This window comes from Pan paniscus, chromosome 1, assembly GCF_029289425.2.
Source record: "Pan paniscus chromosome 1, NHGRI_mPanPan1-v2.0_pri, whole genome shotgun sequence".
Lineage (NCBI taxonomy): Eukaryota > Metazoa > Chordata > Mammalia > Primates > Hominidae > Pan > Pan paniscus.
In genome coordinates, this window is record NC_073249.2 from 125,031,741 (window position 1) to 125,050,768 (window position 19,028).

A 19,028-nucleotide genomic window follows, 5' to 3' on the forward strand; every position below is an offset into this window, starting at 1 on the left:
AATTAAATGCATAAAACATTTAGTTAACACTATAATCAAATATAGAATTAAGAACTTTTGTAACATAAGGCACAAATGTTTTAAAAATTTGTATCATTTGTTCTAGGTGTTGTATTGTACCACAACTTCATATAAGCTTAAGAAGGCCAACTTTGACTAGACACATAACTATCAAATACTTTGTTATGCATGCATTCAAAAATGCAAGATTTCTAAATCTGTTATGTATAATTTTGTTATGTTATATATAATTATGTATAATTTTGTTTTCAGTTAACTACAGTTACAAATCTGAAGTGACAGTAAAAACAAAAGCAAAAAGATGCACCATTTATTACTTTTAGTAGAACTCTTTTGACTAGCTAATGCAAGACACAAGATACAAAGAACTACTTGGAATTTCTTTCTTGCAATGAGAAATGCTCCATGGATTGCAATGTATGAATAAGATATGATGTTACCTACAATGTTGTTAAATTGATTGTATGGAAATATAAGAGGGTTTTATTTCTAAGCAAATGACTAACTAAAACCAATAGTTATCTTTAAGAGAAGCTATGCAACTGTATTGTTTTATTTTAGAAGAGAGATAGAGGAAGTAGTAGAGTATTGGTGAATTTATACTGTTTAGATTACAGCTTGTGTTTTTCAGTGGCATGTTTAATACAGCTTTGATTCATTACTGAACTTGATTATTCTCTACAAATGACTAAGCTTCTCTTATGGAAAATATGTTGTAAGTTTGCTAAGATCATCTGTTTTCATTTGTAACATAATTACCATATATTACTTATTTTGGATCTCTAAATATTATCATCTTCTTCCATCACATTTTTTCTGGCAAGATTTCATAGAATTAGAATTTGCCTTCTTATTAACTTCTTGTTACAAATGACATTCCAGTGCCATAAAAAAGGAGAGTTAAAGAGAAAAAAAACTGTGCCCACATAAAAGTTTTGGTACAGTCACTAATATTGTAAACCATGTATGAGATCAGAATAATTCTGTTTCCAGAAAAAAAACATTATTTTCATTATAAGAATATCTGTTTATCTTGAAGTGATAAAATTGATATTATTATATTTTCATATTACTGTGTGTGTCTGTTAAATACAGCTTCCTCTACTCAAACAAGTATAATGTACTACTGTCTGCTAATTGAGAGGTAGAGATGTAAAAAAGATTGTAGAAGACTTCTTGGGAAGAGAGAAAAGCATGTGTAAATACAAATAACAAAAAATGTATTTAGAGAATGGATAATAAAAATGTATTATTATAATCATTCAGCCAACACACCTCTGCAAATTCATTTTCAATCTGCACAGTCATGTGAAATATTTAAAAATGGATGCAGAATTTTCAACAATTTCTATGTGTGATTTTTTAAAAATTATGCTGATTTTATCCTACATAGATAGATAAGTATGTAGATGTTGATAGGTAGAAAAGTTTAGGTTAAGAAGGAAATGTAAAAAGAAAAAAACTCTGACAAATATGTTCTAGGAAGTTACCCCAGAGAGTGGTACAACTCTATAGTTTTATCTATTACCTCAAAATAATGGAAACTTCTAAATGTGGTTATGGCTGTTAAGATTATTAAATTAACACCATTATAAGTAATTTCACTTTCTTTCTATGATTTTGCAATCTCTATTTTGTATGATCCACTCCTTCAAAAAGAATTATCAGATGTAGTGAACTTCATGCCATTTATGTTTATAGAAAAAAAGACCTCAAGTAACTATAGACACATTTATAATATTAGGATTAAAACAGATGCAACTTTCAAATGCATTTGAGTCCTAATTGAGATTTCTTATATTAAAAAATAGGATATATTTTCAGTGAAAGGTTGATGGAGATTTCATACTCGGTATGTGTCTGATATCTCAATTCATTGTCTTTTAAATGTCGAAGTAAAAGGAAGCAATGTCCACAGACCCAGTCTATCTATATATTTTAACCCTTAGGAATTACAATTTCTAGAAAAATCAATAGAAGATGGAAATATTAAAGGCATAATTGTACGAGAGGGATGTTTCAGGGTGGCTACCAACTTCTTCCTTTTTATATTATTGAGAACACTTTTTCCATATTCAAAGAAATGAAATTGCTCCAGTAAGGTTGAATGATGCAGGGTAAGAGAGTTTGCCATTTACCCTTTCTTTGCTCTTGTGAGGCAGCTATTCTGCCTTTTCTTGGGCCCTAGATTACAGAAGTGTTTGAAAGCTTAGAAATAAACACTCTTCCCATCCCGCTATCCATCTATCAGTGAATTCTTCTTCAAGTAAAAACACAAGTCAGACTGATAGAAAAACTATATTTCCAGGTATGGCTGTGCATATGGGGGGGATATTTCAGTTGGGGGGATCACCAATGGAATATACCATTTATAACTAAAAGAAGAATATAAGCCTCTTTATTTATTTATGCATAGTGTTTTTAAATGACCAAATCCCTAGATAGATAGATACACATTAATACCTAACCAAAACATATAACTTTAATAAGCTATTCATAAATGACTGCACATATCTATAAATTACCACATTCATCTATCAATAACAGCTGAAAATCGTGTGCCTTGGATGACACACACTGATAGTCTGCACTGCAAACTTTGTTTAAAGCACTAAATACAATATCAAGTATTGCTGTCAATGACAGCAGAAGGTTCTAGTGCACTATTTGTTTCATAATCCTGTATTTAGCTGACTCTTTACTTCTCTGCAGCTCAAGTTGCCGGCAAATGCTGAACTGGAGCACGAGAGTCAATCCTTGTTTGGTTAACAAATTCCCCGCAAAATATCCCCCCGAAACCCCCAGGAGCTGTAGTGATGTCATATCCGTTGTCCAGGTCTCCACACCTCTCTCAGCAGTTACTCCCTTTATCTATTCCTTGGGTCAAAACTTTTGAGGTGGGCTAGCTATATAGCAGCGGGGGAGAGGGTAAACTGGGGCGCGCGGGTTGGAGGCGCTTCAGCACCGCGGCCAGCGCCCACTGCAGCCCAACCCACTCTCTTGAGCTCCCGGACTCCCAGCTCTGAGAATGCCTGCGGAATGATCGCCCCCCAGGGCGGCTGCCGCCGCTGCCGCTGCTGCTGTTATTGCTACTGCTGCTGCCGCCTCTGCTTCCACTCGGCTCTGACTGGCAGGCAGAAAGTGCAACTGACGAGGGAAAGGTCTCTGCAGTGAGTGGAGAGCCTACATAAAAGAGAGTAAAGAGGGGCAAAAACCCAGATCAGAATGCAGGCGACGTCCAACCTTCTCAACCTCCTGCTGCTGTCTTTCCTTGCCGGATTAGATCCTTCCAAGGTATGAACAATATTTTGAGTCTTGTTTGAAATAAATGTGCAATATGTAACAAACCTAACAGAAATGCAAATAAATATGTCAAAAACGGGACGAGAGACAGCTCTTTCAGCTACCTTATGGTGTCTGGCGTATCCCCACTGCTTGGAAGATAACAAGGTGAACTACCGGAGGAATAGCTCCTCAAGGTACAGTCCTACTGCGCGGGGGGAGGGACTAGGAGAAAATATAATGTGCATGGGCAGCGGGCAATGCGGCTCTCCGGGGAATTTAGCTTATTCCGTGTCCAACTGCTTAATGCTCTCTTTTGAAGTCGGACGGGTAATGCAAAGGAGTTTGCAGTAGAAACAATGCAATTTATAAACATGTATTAGGACATGGTGAACCGTTTCTTTGTTGAAAGCAGGGAAGCGTTTTCCAGCTGATCCTGGTCAATAATACTCCCATCGCAGACGTGCTGCGGTTTGTGTCCAAAACATTTGGGATGCTGCTTGTAAAACACATGGCAGAGCAGCAGAGCTATACTCTCTGCCATGGCTGAGAGGCGTTGGTGAAAGGAGCTTGTGTTTGTTTCTTCCTTTTCATTAAGAAAATTAGGGGGCACTGAGGAAGTTCTGATTATCAGTGTTAAGAAACAGGAAGTGAGAACCTTAACAAACTAAGGAGGGCAATAGGAAGGATGAGTTAACTCATAGACGTTGAACTCTGAAAATTATCTAGTACTGGCAATGAAAGTGAACGCTAAACTCCTTTGATAAAAAGACAGGAAAATATGGACAAATATTTTCAACGATGTCTGAGAAAAGTCTTGATGACAAAGTGAGATAATATGAAAGCTTCAGCCTTCTAAGAAAATCATAATGACAGGGAATAAGAGATAAGCCACCTGGTGAAAAAGAGTAAGAGATACAATTTATTATTTTACTTATTTAACTGGCCAACAGCAATTTGACAATATAGGAAGAATGATTCCATGCTATAAAACTAATACAAGCTATATTTTGGAATATTATAAAGTTATTTTTAAAGCTTTACATCATGTGTGTAGTGTAGACAAATTAAGTTTCCTTTCATTACTGAATAGAACTAAGATGTAACCAAGCATAATTTAATACTGTGGTTGTGATATTTGTAGGCCTAATATAGTATACAGTTAAAACTTAGAATCATGTCGTATATATTTATAATTATTTCTGTACTCTTTCATATTTAGAAGGACCTGATGAGAATAAACTCATTTTATTTTAAAGCTTTGATTGTACTGGTATTATTGATGTAAACGCTTCACTCTGTGTGAATGTCATCTTAATAATCTTAAAGGCATATTTTATATACTAAGGTGTAGCTTTAAAGCATTTCACACTTAGGAAAAAGTGTTGATTTTGTTTTTATATTTAATTTTTTTTCTTCTTGACTCTGCACCCTGTAGTGACACATTCTATCCACTGCCACTCTTTTTATATGATATTGTTTAAAACTTTTGAATACATTCCATATGATTTGGGAATATTCTTGGTAAAACATTTTCTAAAAGCAAAGTTAATCACTAAGTTACTGCAGAAAAAGTCACTTGACTTAAAGTGAGTTTTATTTGTTTTTCTTTAAAATAAATTCAGAAATGTAGAGCTTCATTAACAATTTTGTGTGTGATTTGATTTGTCTGTTATCTTTGATGCATAAATATCTTCACTGCTTGCACCCCTTTCTTTCCAAAATTAAATATGTAGATAATTTTCTGTTAAATATGAAGACATTTTTAAAATAAGCAATGCATCTTTGGTCAATATAATCTTTTCTAGTTTTGGTGAGTTTATTTGTGTGTATTCAATGCTATAAAACTTTTCACTTTCTTCAGAATGAGCTGTGGATATTTGCTACAAATGAGCTGAAAAATCCAGGGAAGGCATACATTAACTTTTCAAACTGTCCTTCTCAGCTTCCACATACTGCAATACAGTGTGCAAAGAACAAAAGATTTTTTTAAAAGACGATATTTGTTCTATATCATAGACATTACAGAGAATATTAAAACTTTCAAAACAAGTAATTTTAATGTTGTAAAAAGTTTTAGGACTTTTAGACAAAACATTGCTTTAAAAAATGAAGAGAAGCTACTTTTGTATTAATATTATATATTTATATTTATATAATATATATTTATATTGCTCCCCCCAAAAAATTACAGATGGCACCATTGTGTCCTCAAAAGAATTGTCAATTAGGTTATAAACTAAGAATTTTGTAAAATTTTATTTTTCATTCTACTAGTTACTTAAGGGCTTAGATTTTAAAAGTCAGGATTCATAAAGCAAATTATATATGGTGAAATTAAAATTAAAAATCCAATAATATAGTACTACAAAAAATACAGTTTTTGGACAAATAAGAAATAATTTGTGATAACACTTAAATGAACAGAAATGCTAACCAACTGCCTTTTTACATACTAATACATTTGGAGTGATATGGGTCATCATCAAATTTTCAAATAATTTTAAGTATTATTCTATATTGTTATACTTTGTTTATTTTATATATGTATATAATATATATATACCTCAGATGGATAAACAGAAACTGGTAAAATGGGAAAGCTCTTAAAATTGAATAGATTTTTTTTAGGTATAGGATTTTACATATATCAAATACTGGAAATCTACATCTTAGAAAGTACTTCTTATATATTAATTTACCTGAAGACAACTGGGTTTTCTAACAACAGTGCCAATTCTATTTCATGGAAGACTATATAATGTTTACATTTATAATGCTGTGTGTGTCTTTTTTTTTTTTTTTTCTGTCGCTGAAGCTTACAGGTCTTATATGGCATTTTATAAAGTGCTTAAGTATCGCCATCTTATGGTAAGATAAGTTACTTGAAAGTCAGTATTGTTTCCAGATTTTTAAAAATGGCCAAGATTCATTGTTCATAGACTGAGCTTAGTTTCAGCATGTACTTAGTTTCTTTTCTCTCATTTACTGTATCAAAAAATTGGCAAGATTGGTATTCTCTTCCAACAAAGGAAGGCAATTCACACTAATTAATTATTTGTATTTTTATAGGGACAGATGATCAATTTTTCTTTTAGGAAATTTGTTTGAAATACTTTCTATTAATTAAAGTATAATTAGTAAGTTTCCAGTTCTTTTTAGAAAAACTCAGATGTATATCACTGCCTATTTCAAGAGATGTCAATTAATTTCATTTGTAATGGAGTGTTTGAATTATAGACAACATGCCAAATCATCATTCTATAAGCAAAATTTCAAACACTGAAAGCCTGTAGGAATTCAATTATTGCTCAATTTTATAGGGAAAGAACTATTTCTGTGTAGGGAATTTCTGAGGGCGGCTGCTAGATGGCATCTCTGTGCTTTTAAACTGAAGGCATTGATTTCAGTAATGACCTTGATAGTAGAAGAGTGGACTTCTTCCTGTTGCAGGAAGATTTTTAGCGGACCATTATTTGAACATTGTAACAAAACAGTAATCCCTGTGAATCAGAACCATGAATTTCTCTGCTCTGAACTATAAAGATAGGAGGATATAAATATGACTGTGCAGGTTTCAAACACAACATTGACACTGGAGCCAGCTACATATTTGGGGAACAGTTAAAAAGAGGTGACATGGCCATATCTGCACACCATTGTGACTGCTAAACTTTAGATGAGTCATACTTGTCTCATAAATATATCAGAAAATGCCCTATCAGGGGAACCATGCTGAGTTTGAGGAAACATTTACTGTCTTCTTATGTAGAAATATGTTAAACTTATCTTCATGATACTTTCTCACACTACAGACATAAAATATAACAATGATTCAGCAATAATCTCCATCACCAAACTGTGGTTTCTGTCCAAGGCAACCCAGGCAATTAGATCTCTTGCCCTAAATAACATAATTCCTTTAAAGCCCTATAAGCATGATAAGAAGTAGGAATATTTTAATAATTATATTGTTGAATGTTTCATAATGTAATATACCATAACAATTTTCATATTGCTAAAGAAAATAATCAGACTTAAACTGCCTAAGGGTAGCTTTCATACATAAATCTAATTAAAGTTCTTGTTCTTACTATTTTTAAATGAAACTGAGAAAAAGCAAAAAAAAAAAGCAAGAGAAATAAACTGAGATTACTACTTGCTTTAAAATTCGCCTTAAAAATCTGTCTTTTCCTGTTTCTCTCGTGCACTAGAGACATCCTCTTCATAACAGGATCAACTCAAATTAGAACAGAAAATATGGATTGATGACATTTGGCAAGGACCTGTAATTATGCACCAGTAAACCCTGATGTGGCAAAAACTGAAGAGTTCAAGGCAGCCTGTCTATGTTTTGAAGGAGCAAATAGCTTCCTGGTCTCATCTTTTCTCATCTTCCTTAACCTAATTAAACTTTTATTGTGGAAGAAGTAAATATTCTTTCTCACTCTTTCTCTTGGCAACTAGAAACAGTTAAATGGTATCACCTTTCTTCATTTTTCTTTTAAAATTCTTACTGCTTATAGCTTTGCAACTATTCTCTTTACAAAGTGGCAATTGTGATGATCGATGCTCTGTTGGGAGGGAAAGCAGCACAAGTGGGAGAAACACAGAGGATTCAAGGTCCTTCATTTCTAGACCCTACCTCTTCTATTGATGATATACATAGATGTGACTTTGGGGAAGCTGTGATTTTCATGCCCATACCTATAGAATGAGGAGCCTAGATGTTCTGAAAACTTTGTTAAACTCTAGAATGAATTTTTAATAATATTTGACCATTTATCAAAAATTAACCAATTCTTTTGTAGGGTCTAGTTAGTAATATAAACTTTGTGAGACCTGAGGACGAGCTTCCTTGGATAGTATCATGCAGTTTTCATCTTCTCGGTTTTGCCTTTAAAGCCTTCAATTTTCTACTTTCCATCTCACCACTCTGCTTCCCTCCCTGTATTCATATACACAATCCATATACTCAGGCTTCAATCCATTCACCTATCAAACATTGCTCCCCTGAAGAGATCATTCATTAATCTAGTATGTCTGAAAACCAACATGTTTCCTACTTCAGCCATAAGTATTTTATTTAACTGAAAGTCATCTAGGGAAATGTAAAGTAAAAACTTGTTTTCCATATGAAAAGAATTACTGGATGTATTAAAGAGATGTGAAAGGTTATTTGGGAAGGCTACATATAAAACGTAGCACATATTCTGTTACTGACTCTTCTAGGCAGACACATCCTTAAGGATTTTAGACTGGCAATTATTTTTAAAGCTTCAATTTTTGTGCTAAGAAAATGTATAAAGAAAAAAACGAGACTGGATAAACCTTCAGCTTAGAAACTAAGACTTTGCATCTGATTTACTTAAGTATTAATTAAACATCAATTTACTTAAAAGCACAAAACACAACTTAATTGGCAGTAGTGAAACTGGGAAAGATACAAAACCAGACTGTTGTCTTGGTAGGTTATGTGAAATTAATTACAGTGAATCACTGGGATTATCTGTACATTTCCATATATCTGAGTGATATTACTTCCCGATAGCATTCAAGTTTTAGGACAACATCAAAGCTATGTAAACACTCATTACCCTGGTTTAAATCTACAATATGATGTTGAAATGGTGATCCTTGAACATTTTAGTTCACCTAACACTGGTCATTAATCTACTCAGTCTATGCCCACTTACCAATCAAAAACCACGAAGTATATATATATATATATATATATATATATATATATATATATATATATTATTTTTTATTTTTTTATTTTTTGACAGAGTCTCGCTCTGTCGCCCAGGCTGGAGTGCAGTGGCACAATCTCAGCTCACTGCAAGCTCCGCCTCCTGGGTTCACGCCATTCTCCTGCCTCAGCCTCCTGAGCAGCTTGGGACCACAGGCGCCTGCTACCATGCCTGGCTAATTTTTTGTATTTTTAGTAGAGACGGGGTCTCACTGTGTTAGCCAGGATGGTCTCGATCTCCTGACCTCGTGATCTGCCCGCCTCAGCCTCCCAAAGTGCTGGGATTACAGGCGTGAGCCACCGCGCCTGGCCACCATGAAGTATATTTTTAACGAAACTAATGCTATTATGACAATATTTTAAATACACTTTTAAATTTTGTACTTCCAAGTCAGTGTAAAAACAGAAGCTGGACATGAAATAAGAAGTGGCTTTCAGCTCTTAACAGTACAATTTTTCAATAGTGAGTTAACATGTCTGAAGCTCAGTTTTCATAACAATGAAATAATATAACAGCAATGGAGCTTATACAATTATTTATGATATTAATACATGTGAAAACATATTTTAAACCATAAAATTTAGTGCAAATATTCCACTTACATCAATCAACCTATAACCAAATCTAAAGTCTATTGCGGACCATATATTAAGGACTTCTAATAATAAAAAAGGCTTATCACATTCCTTCACTCTTGCTGTTTCCTCTTCTCAGCTTTGTGAAAAATGAATATTGTATAAAGTTATCAGCATAGCTTCTCAGAACCAGCCCATCATTTTGGTCAAAGCTCCAATTTAAACTTGTCACCTTACAAGTTTACATGATAATTATATCCAAAAAGGCATATTTTACAAGTTTCTTAGGAAAAAATGTAAAACACGAAGAGTGGCTTCATAATATCAAAGCCCAACTGCATCAAGAAAAGAACTTTTAAACTAATCATGGAGAAGAGATCACAGAGGGGAAAGATATATTTAAACAAAGAATCTACCAACAGATAAAACTGTTTTTATGGCCAGTGTGCAAAGTATGGACTTCTCATGTCTTCGCAAACTATGATAATGAGAAAGTAGTTTACATTCTTTTGAAGATTCAAAAATAATATTAAAGAGGGAAGGTCAGAAAAGGGATTTTCTCAAGTTACTCAATCAAGGCAGAGGGTCATGGAGAAAAGACCACATTTAGGAGTATAATTTCTCTACTGTTTCCCTTGGATTGCTCTCTGTCCCTCTGCTTATGTTGATCTTCTTGCTCTTCTCAGTAGAGACTTCTAAAGAGATTTTCAAAAGACCTTGACCCTCAATTAGCTATTGTAATATTTCTGCTGATGTTACTCATCCAGTAGCAAATCCACCTCAGTAGCTCATGAGTTAATTTTTTTCTTTTCTATACTCAACATGTAAATAATATGAAGGGTAAAAAAAATACAAAAGGAAATATGTAATATCTAGAATAGACCCCACTCACGAACAACTATTATTTTAAAAATGTTTAAAAACACTTGCACACCATACCATAATGAGGTTTAATTTATCTCTGTTACTTTCTATAAGAGGTTGCAGATTATTTGGGGGAATCTAAAATACAGAAATAGCATAAGACCACCTCTATCTACAGTGCCAGGTAATTTCAATGGCAACATTCAAAAATGTTGCTGAAATAATAAAAAATTGATTTTTCCAAGAACATTGATTCTTTTTTGCTTTAAAAACAAGGTGTTGTAAAGCATGTATCACAGAGCTATGCCTTCTGTTATTTTCATACCAAGCCTTCAGAAGTATAAAAATAAGTTTAGAGAGAAGATTGCAGATGCTGTTGTATTCATGGTTTTGCCTCTCCCTGGAAAGCTTTTTTCCCTTTTCTCCATATGTCAAAATTTTACCTATATTTTAGGATGCAACTCAAGTACAACTTTTTCCACAAATTCTTCCCTGACATTCCTTGCACCCCAAGAGTGGATAATCCTGATAAACTAAGAAACCCTAGAATAAAATAATGATGTTTTATTTATATTTGTATCTTTAGCTACAGGTACTGTGTCCGATGCAGAATAGTTGTTCACGAACAAAAGTTGAATTGGATTTCCTCCCTACCCCAAATTTGCAAAACAATTTCTAATCACTCTTTTCTTTTTGAAATAGTATTTAGTGTACACATGCTTTTCTTACTTTATTAGTAGTTATTTTATTGTATCTCTCTTACTAAATTGTAATGTATTCATTTATTGTATTTTATCCCTTCTAATAAATTATAAGGGCAGGTTCAGTGCTTTGGGCACTATCCTATTCTTTCCTATCTAGCAGCTGGCACAGTGTCTTATTGATATAAGATATTTAATAAGTATTTTTTGCATGAAAAAATGAATATATGAAGAATACATAAGTCAAGGAACACCTAATAAACTTGAAATCCTGGGTTAAATGATTCATGAATATAATCTATGTTTTTGATCCATTTTTCCATCAGACAAGATACTGAGGCAGTGAAGTAAGACTGAGTTTAAGAACCTTTAAAGACTTAGAACTCTTATGCCAGGTTACTTATCTTGACTTACACCAAAAATCAGCTTTCCTTAAATTTCTTGTTAATTTCCTGCACACCCCACTATCCTCAGTGCTATTTTTGACTTGTAGTAGCTCTCTAGATTGCTGCAACTTTAATACTCCTGTGAATTATTTGTGTTTCATGATGCTTGGTGGCAAAGTTAGTATATCCTCTTAGTGTCCATTTCATTTGCATGGACTTATAAGTCCAAACATTTCATTAATGTGTACATGTTGTTTTGACTACTTTTATTGTATGTAATGTCTTAGCTTTATTTGATAAATTCATATATTACCTATATTTTTCCAACTCTTTTTAAAAGCTGACCTTTTTTTTAAGTATCTAAAGGTTCTGTTTAAGTTATTATCTTAGTATATACACTTATAATGGTACTGTGCCATATAAAGAAAAGCCATAGTGCCTCCATTTTTCTACTACATTATTCCGAGAACATAGCACCACCATCAAGAATAATTTTTAATAATTAAAAACAAATATAAGTATAGTGGAGTCAGATTCATTGGATTTTAACTTCTAAATAGTATCAGAAATTAAATATTTTGTATGATTAACTTTGTAGGTTAAAATGCTCTGGAAAAAAATGTCAGTAATAAAGTTGCTTAAATATTACAAATAAACAGACATCTATATAACCCCAAAGGGAGGACATAAATTGAATAGACAAGCCTATTAATTTTTCCAACTAAGTTGAAAGTGATTAAGAAGCATTGCCCCTTGATGATTTAAATAATATTACTAGAGGGACCAATTCCAGATGGCAGGATTTCTTCAAATAGAGAATCAGTACTGGAAAGGTTGATTAACTAGCACCAAAATGTCACTGGTAAAATATGACTTACAAAAGATGCCATCTCTTCTGGGAGTGATCTACATTTACGGCTGCATCAGGAATGATTTATCTGGAATCAGGACCAACAGTCATTATTTTTACATGTACGTAAGTTTTGTGTCATAATGAAATCTTCATACATATCACTGTAGTAAAAACAAACTGAAATATTGTTTGGCTCAAGACTCTCTAAAGACCTCTTATTATACTTATTATTTATAGATGCTACAGATATATTCTACTCTTTATAAGTTGGGTACTAGAAACAGAGAATAAAATGACTTTCATTTGATTGATCTTAAAGTACTCAAGGAATACGCAGAAGGAAATGTAAAAAGAGTAATGCGAAGCTTACGCTGAAGAGATAGCTATTGTAATATAATGACCCCAAACTGAGTAGAAGACATTTGAGGGTAATGAATCAAGTGAATGGAATTAATTCATTGTTTATTCATTGCAACCCTCATTGATGCCAAAGCTTCATGACCTCTTTGTCGGTCAAATCAAGGTAAGACTGCATATCTAAATATTTGTTCTAAAACAAAAATAAAAAAAGACTTTGATAAAATTACAAATGAGTTTATATGTAGCATGGAGGTGAGCACATTCAAATACAGTTAAAAGAAAAACAGTGAGGAAAGCTATTTGTTTACGTATCAGGGATGGTTTAAGTTGTTACAGATGATGATTCATTTGTCAATATGTATTTAAATATTTCAGTTAACTTTATTGCTTCCTACATCCCCCAACCCCTACACAGAGAATGATTATATTAATTAATATGAGACCTAGTTACCCTTCTATTACTGCTGGCATTCAACTTTGGAACAAGATCTTCTTAGTTCAACTAATCTTAATATTTCTTAGAAATAATAAATAGAAGAAAGGAAAAGGCAAGAAAACATCATTAAGCTCCTTTTTCTTTCCATACTTACGTCTTAACTTTGCAGAGAAAGAAGAAACAAGCTTGACTGCATTTTGTCTATTTGTACATAATGATACTGGAAAAGATCTTATTTCCCTCTCAAGAGACTCAACCTAAATAATATTAATTTAGCATACAAAATGGAGATTAAGGAAAAGAGAAATCATACCAAATCAGAGAAAATCATATATTAAATAGGATATTGAAAAGTTGATAGCATTGTGGACAGAGTACCAAATTAGGAGTTAGAAAAGCAGGGAACTTATAACAGCTCTGTAATTATCTAGTTGTATGGCCCTGGGCAAGTCAGTAAAGTTTTGTGATTTCCATTTCCTCATGTACAAGATGAGTATGTTGAACCACCAAATGCTCTTATACTTTTGGTAGGTCATCCTGAAATGGGGCACATCAATCTCTCAAAAATGTAGTTCAGGCCGGGCTCAGTGGCTCACTCCTGTAATCCCAGCACTTTGGGAGGCCGAGGCGGGCGGATCACGAGGTCAGGGATCGAGACCATCCTGGCTAACACGGTGAAACCCCGTCTCTACTAAAAATACAAAAAATTAGCAGGGCGTGGTGGCGGGTGCCTGCAGTCCCAACTACTCGGGAGGCTGAGGCAGGAGAATGGCGTGAACCCGGGAGGCGGAGCTTGCAGTGAGCCGAGATCGCGCCACTGCACTCCGGCCTGGGGGACAGAGCGAGACTCCGTGTCAAAAAAAAAAAAAAGAAAAAAATGTAGTTCATCATTTTTTCATTCTTTTTACTTCTGCTAATAGCCTCTCAAATTGGTTAAGTTAAAGGTAAAAATGTATATTGCTTTCATTTTGCTGAAAATCAGAATTAAAGTCTTGGAGAAAAATCACTGCAGTTCATTGTATACATATAGTGACACACACACAAAATTAAGTACAAAAATATACAAGCTTATTTCACATCCCAAGCACTATGGCTTATTTAACATTTATTCTGTATCTTCCCTTCCATTAGTTTTTGCAAATTTAATTGAAAGATAAATGAGTAAATTACCTTTTGTTTCTACTGTCTTTATCTTATGAAAGTTAAAGCAAAAGAGATGGCTAAAATTATAAGAAAATAGAGAGAATCTCTATTTCAAATCTATAACAGAGCTGATGGATGGTTATCTAGCTTCTGTCTATATGTTTCCAATAGTGGGGAGTAGAACAGTATTCAAGAAATTGGGTTTACTTTTAATCAGAAATAATTATGAGAAAGTTTCTTTTTATATTGAGTTACACCTTCTAATGATATTTACTGCTACTGTGTTATGGTTTTTTGGCAAAATATAATACAAATTGTATATTGACTGTGGTAGACAAAATAATATCCTTCCAAAGATGTCTGCATTCTAATTCGCAAAACCTGTGCATATGTTAACTTACATGACCAAACGGAATTTGTAGATGTGACTAAAGTAAGGATCTTGAGATAAGAATATGATCCTGGATTTTCTGGGTAGGCTCAGTATAATCAAAATGGTCCTTTTAAGAGGAAGGCTGGAGGCCCAGAATCAGAAAAAGAAGCAAGGATGACAAAAGCAGAGATTGGGTAGATGCACTTTTAAAATGGGGAAAGGATGCACAAGCCAACACATGCAGGCTGCCTCTAGAAGCTGGAAAGCCAAAAGAAATGGATGCTTCCAGAGACCCTTTAGAAAGGAATGCAGCCCTGCTGACAGTTTGATTTTAAGCTCCTAAGACTCTTCAGGTTTTTGTCTGCCAGAACTGTAATAAATTTGTGTTGTTCTAAACCATTAGGTTTGTGGTAATTTGTTACAGCAACAATAGAAACTAATACATTGGCTTATATATATTATTAATAATTGGTAATTACCTTATTAATGTGTACAAACAAACATAATCAGCCAAATAATGCTAAAGTCTATGCTTGTGAATATGAAAATTAGAAAGACCATAGACATAAATTACAGTGTGGTCTAAATATTATAAAAGAAGATAGATAATATAGAAATGAAAAATTGCAGCCAGCTGGGATTACAGTGGCTCAAGCCTGTAATCCCAGCACTTTGGGAGGCCTAGGTGGGTGGATCACCTGAGGTCAGGAGTTTGAGACCAGCCTAGCCAACATGGTGAAACCCCGTCTCTACTAAAAATACAAAAAAATTAGCTGGGCAGGGCGGCAGACGCCTGTAGTTCCAGCTACTTGGGATGCTGAGGCAGGAGAATTGCTAGAACCCTGGGATGCGGAGGTGCAGTGAGCCAAGATGGCGCCTCTGCACTCTAGTCTGGGCGACAGAGTAGTGCTTATTGAAGAAGGCTTTCAAAGGATTACACACAGCCCTAACTGAATTACATGGTAAGTTTAGGTTTTCCCTGGTTGACATTTATAATATAAAAAATAAATCATTTTGTTGTTAGGTAAAAATCTGCCCATAAAATCTCACCTGCAACTTAAGAACTTTTTTTTTTTTTTTTTTTGAGACAGAGTTTCGCGTTTGTCCTTTTGTTGCCCAGGCTAGAGTGCAGTGGTGTCATCTTGGCTCACTGCAACCTCTGCCTCCTGGGCTCAGACGATTCTGGGCCTCAGCCTCCCAAGTAGCTGGCATTACAAGTGTGTGGCACCACGCTCAGCTAATTTTTGTAGAGCTGCGGTTTTGCCATGTTGCCCAGGCTGGCCTCAACTCCTGACCTCAAGTGATCTGCCCACTTTGGCCTCCCATGGTGCTGGGATTACAGGTGTGAGCTGCAGGCTACCCGTGATTCAATACAATGATGACTATGATTCAATTTTTTCCTTCTCCATCGCTGTCATCAGTCAAAACGTGAGCTACCAAAGGCAATGGCAAGTCTTCCAGTGAAAGCAATTTTGTTTAGAAAACCAATGCATATTTCATATAGAACAGACAAATAAATGATGATTGCTTAGTGACACAGGATTTCCTCTTTCATGTGCAATTGAGGAAAAAAATGTGTTGTATAGTTTGCTTAATTGCAAATAATTGAGAATTGCTTTTAGGTTTAAGAAAATTTATAAAGAAAATTATTAAAGAAGAATATAATTAGTTCAGATATTAAAGATTCTCAGTGTTCTAAATTATCACATGGGATAGGCTGGACTATTGGCATTTATGTGGTAACTACTTTTTCAATAAATACTTACAGCTGGCACTAGTTTAGGAGTTGGACATAAAACATGTTTATAAAGATACAGTTTCTACCCTTCTAAAGTGCTTAACATTTTTTACTGGAGGACCCAAAGATATTTATTAATAATTATAGTACTGGATGACATGTCCCATGGCAGAAACCTGTATAAGACACAAGGAGAGAATGTGGCAGGGTTGAGAGTGGGGGACCTATAGCAGAATGGAGGATGGGAGAGAGTTCCCTGGGGACAGGAATCCTTAAAGAAAGGTTAACTAGACAATGAAGAATGAAAAGATATTCCAGTAAATGGCAACAGCATGTATGAAGTCAAAGAGATGTACAAGCCTGTGAAGCACTGAAGAGCTTTTTACGTGACTTGAGTTTTTCTTATCCTTAATTATGTGAGATGCAAAGAGGCTGATGAAGATGTAAAAGAAAGAGAGCCACTGGTGATATTAAAATGATAAAAATATAATTATCCAAATATTTCAGGACTTAACCTGTACCAGATTAAAAATATTTCTGGAATTTAGTTATCTTAACTCCAAACAAGGTGAAAGATCGAATTTAAAAAACATACAATTTAGTTGTACTATTCAGGGTTCTCCTGAGAAACAACCAATATATAAATTTTGTGTGTGTGTGTGTGTGTGTGTGTGTGTGTGTGTATGTGTGTGTGTAGAAACAAAGAAAGACAGAGACAGAGAGCGAGACTCATTATAAGAAATTGGCTCACATGATTTTGTAGGCGGATAAGTCCCAGATCTTCATTTAGCAAGCTGGACACCAAGGAGAGGGTATAGTTCTAGTCAGGTATTCTGGAGGATGAAGAACCAGGAAGAGCCAATGTTCCAGCTCAAGTATGAATGCAGGAAAAAAGGGATAGCCAAGCTCAAAAGCAGTCAGGAAGGAGCAGTTCTCTTCTGCTCAGGCTTATTGTTCTATGCAGGCCTGCACCAGATTGGAAGAGGCCCACACACATTAGGGAAGTTACTTTACTCAGCCTACCAATTCAAATTTTAATCTCCTTTGGAAGCAACTTCACATATGCACGCAAAATATTCGTTGTTCAAATATCTGGGAACTCCATAGCCTGGTCAAGTTAACACATAAAATTAACCATCACAGTAGTAATACATTTTTAAAAAATCTAAGTGTCTCTATATTCTCTATCTTTATCTTCCTATCTCTGTCTGTGTTTACCTACCTAGCTAGCTATGGATGATCTATTTATTTTAATCATCTAAACAAAAATTACTAAGAAGAATCCCAATTCATATCTTACCTCAAGGTCTCCATGATTTCATTGTGATTGTCTCTGCTTGTTGAAATTATGCTGATTGGACCCTATGATAATCTTAAGTGGAGATTCTTTGCACTGTAGATTGCATCACCATCGCCACACATGCATATTAATCAATTATTTAAATTTTTATAAATTCCTTTATAATAAGTCTGTTGTTGGGGAGGTTTCCCCCAAATAAAGAATCTTCTACTATAGATGACTCTGGCTTGATTAAACTGGCCTTCAATTTAGCATAACCTAAAACATTTTAGTCATTTTGATTTCAGATTCTAATGACCAGTGTTTTTTCAATGTTTATTCATCTTGGGCTAAGAGTAATCCTTTTATTCATATCTTTCTTATTTTTCCATTTCTTTCCTTCCTTCTTCCCTTTCCTGCTTCCTTCCTTTATTCCTTCTTCATATCTTTCTTTCATTATTTTATTCATTCTATAAATAAAATAAAACTCCATCCTAATGCTAAAATTGAGGCAAAAGTTCAAATCATGTGTAATGGGTTGGTATGTTGACATTAGCTAACAGGGAAATAATTCCCCAAATTTTCCCAACTGGAAGGGAATATGTTTCTTAAGATGGGAAATTTTGGTAGTTGAGAGAGAAGATCAGGAGTTTGATTTTGAACATGTAAGTAAGTTTGAAATGTTTATGAGACATCCAAGTGGAATTGTAGAGTAGGCAGCTGTTATTTGAAGTTCAGGGGAGATGTCTGAACTGCATATATCATTTTGAGAATCACTAGTGTGCAGACGGTATTTAAGCCCATGAAACTGGAGAATTCTGAGGAGTTTTGCTGTAAAAGAAATGAGAAATAAAGTATACCTAGAGGAGAATATGGCATCAGACATGTTTGTTTTTGTTAACGTCTAAAATGGAAGAAATAACATTCTACTATGATGCTGATTGGAATGATACATGAGAGATTTGTTTTAAAATGGGAATGCAGAGACTTCCTTTAGAACAGGTGGGAAGACAAAGTATATGATACAAATGCTGTTGGAAGCTCAGCCAAGAGAGTGTGTGAGTGCATGGAAGCTTCCTTGTAGTTGCTTTCATTTTCTTGGTGAAATAGGAAGCATGGTCAGCAGCTGAGAGGGAGGATGACTTATGTGTAGGGAGAAGAAAAGAATAATGTCCTGAAAACTGCAATTAGCAGCAAGGAGGACAGCTTTTCACACTGCCAGGCTCACAGTGACACAGAAGTGTGGCAAAGGGCTTGAGAGTTC

The 19,028-nt window shown here is 34.4% G+C and overlaps 1 protein-coding gene across 2 annotated transcripts in view; it reads left to right on the forward strand.

Annotated features, from left to right (window-relative positions):
• The first annotated feature begins 2,832 nt into the window (after positions 1-2,832).
• The window catches only part of OLFM3 (olfactomedin 3), a 196,053-nt gene continuing 179,857 nt past the window's right edge, over positions 2,833-19,028 (forward strand). The window contains exon 1 of one of the 2 annotated variants that reach the window (XM_003808492.5): positions 2,833-3,315. In XM_003808492.5, coding sequence (XP_003808540.3) covers positions 3,247-3,315 — 69 coding nt within the window. In that variant the 5' untranslated portion in view covers positions 2,833-3,246. Of the gene's footprint in view, positions 3,316-3,477; positions 3,501-19,028 lie in introns of those variants that run through there. The other variant, XM_057302832.2, reaches the window with a different exon arrangement.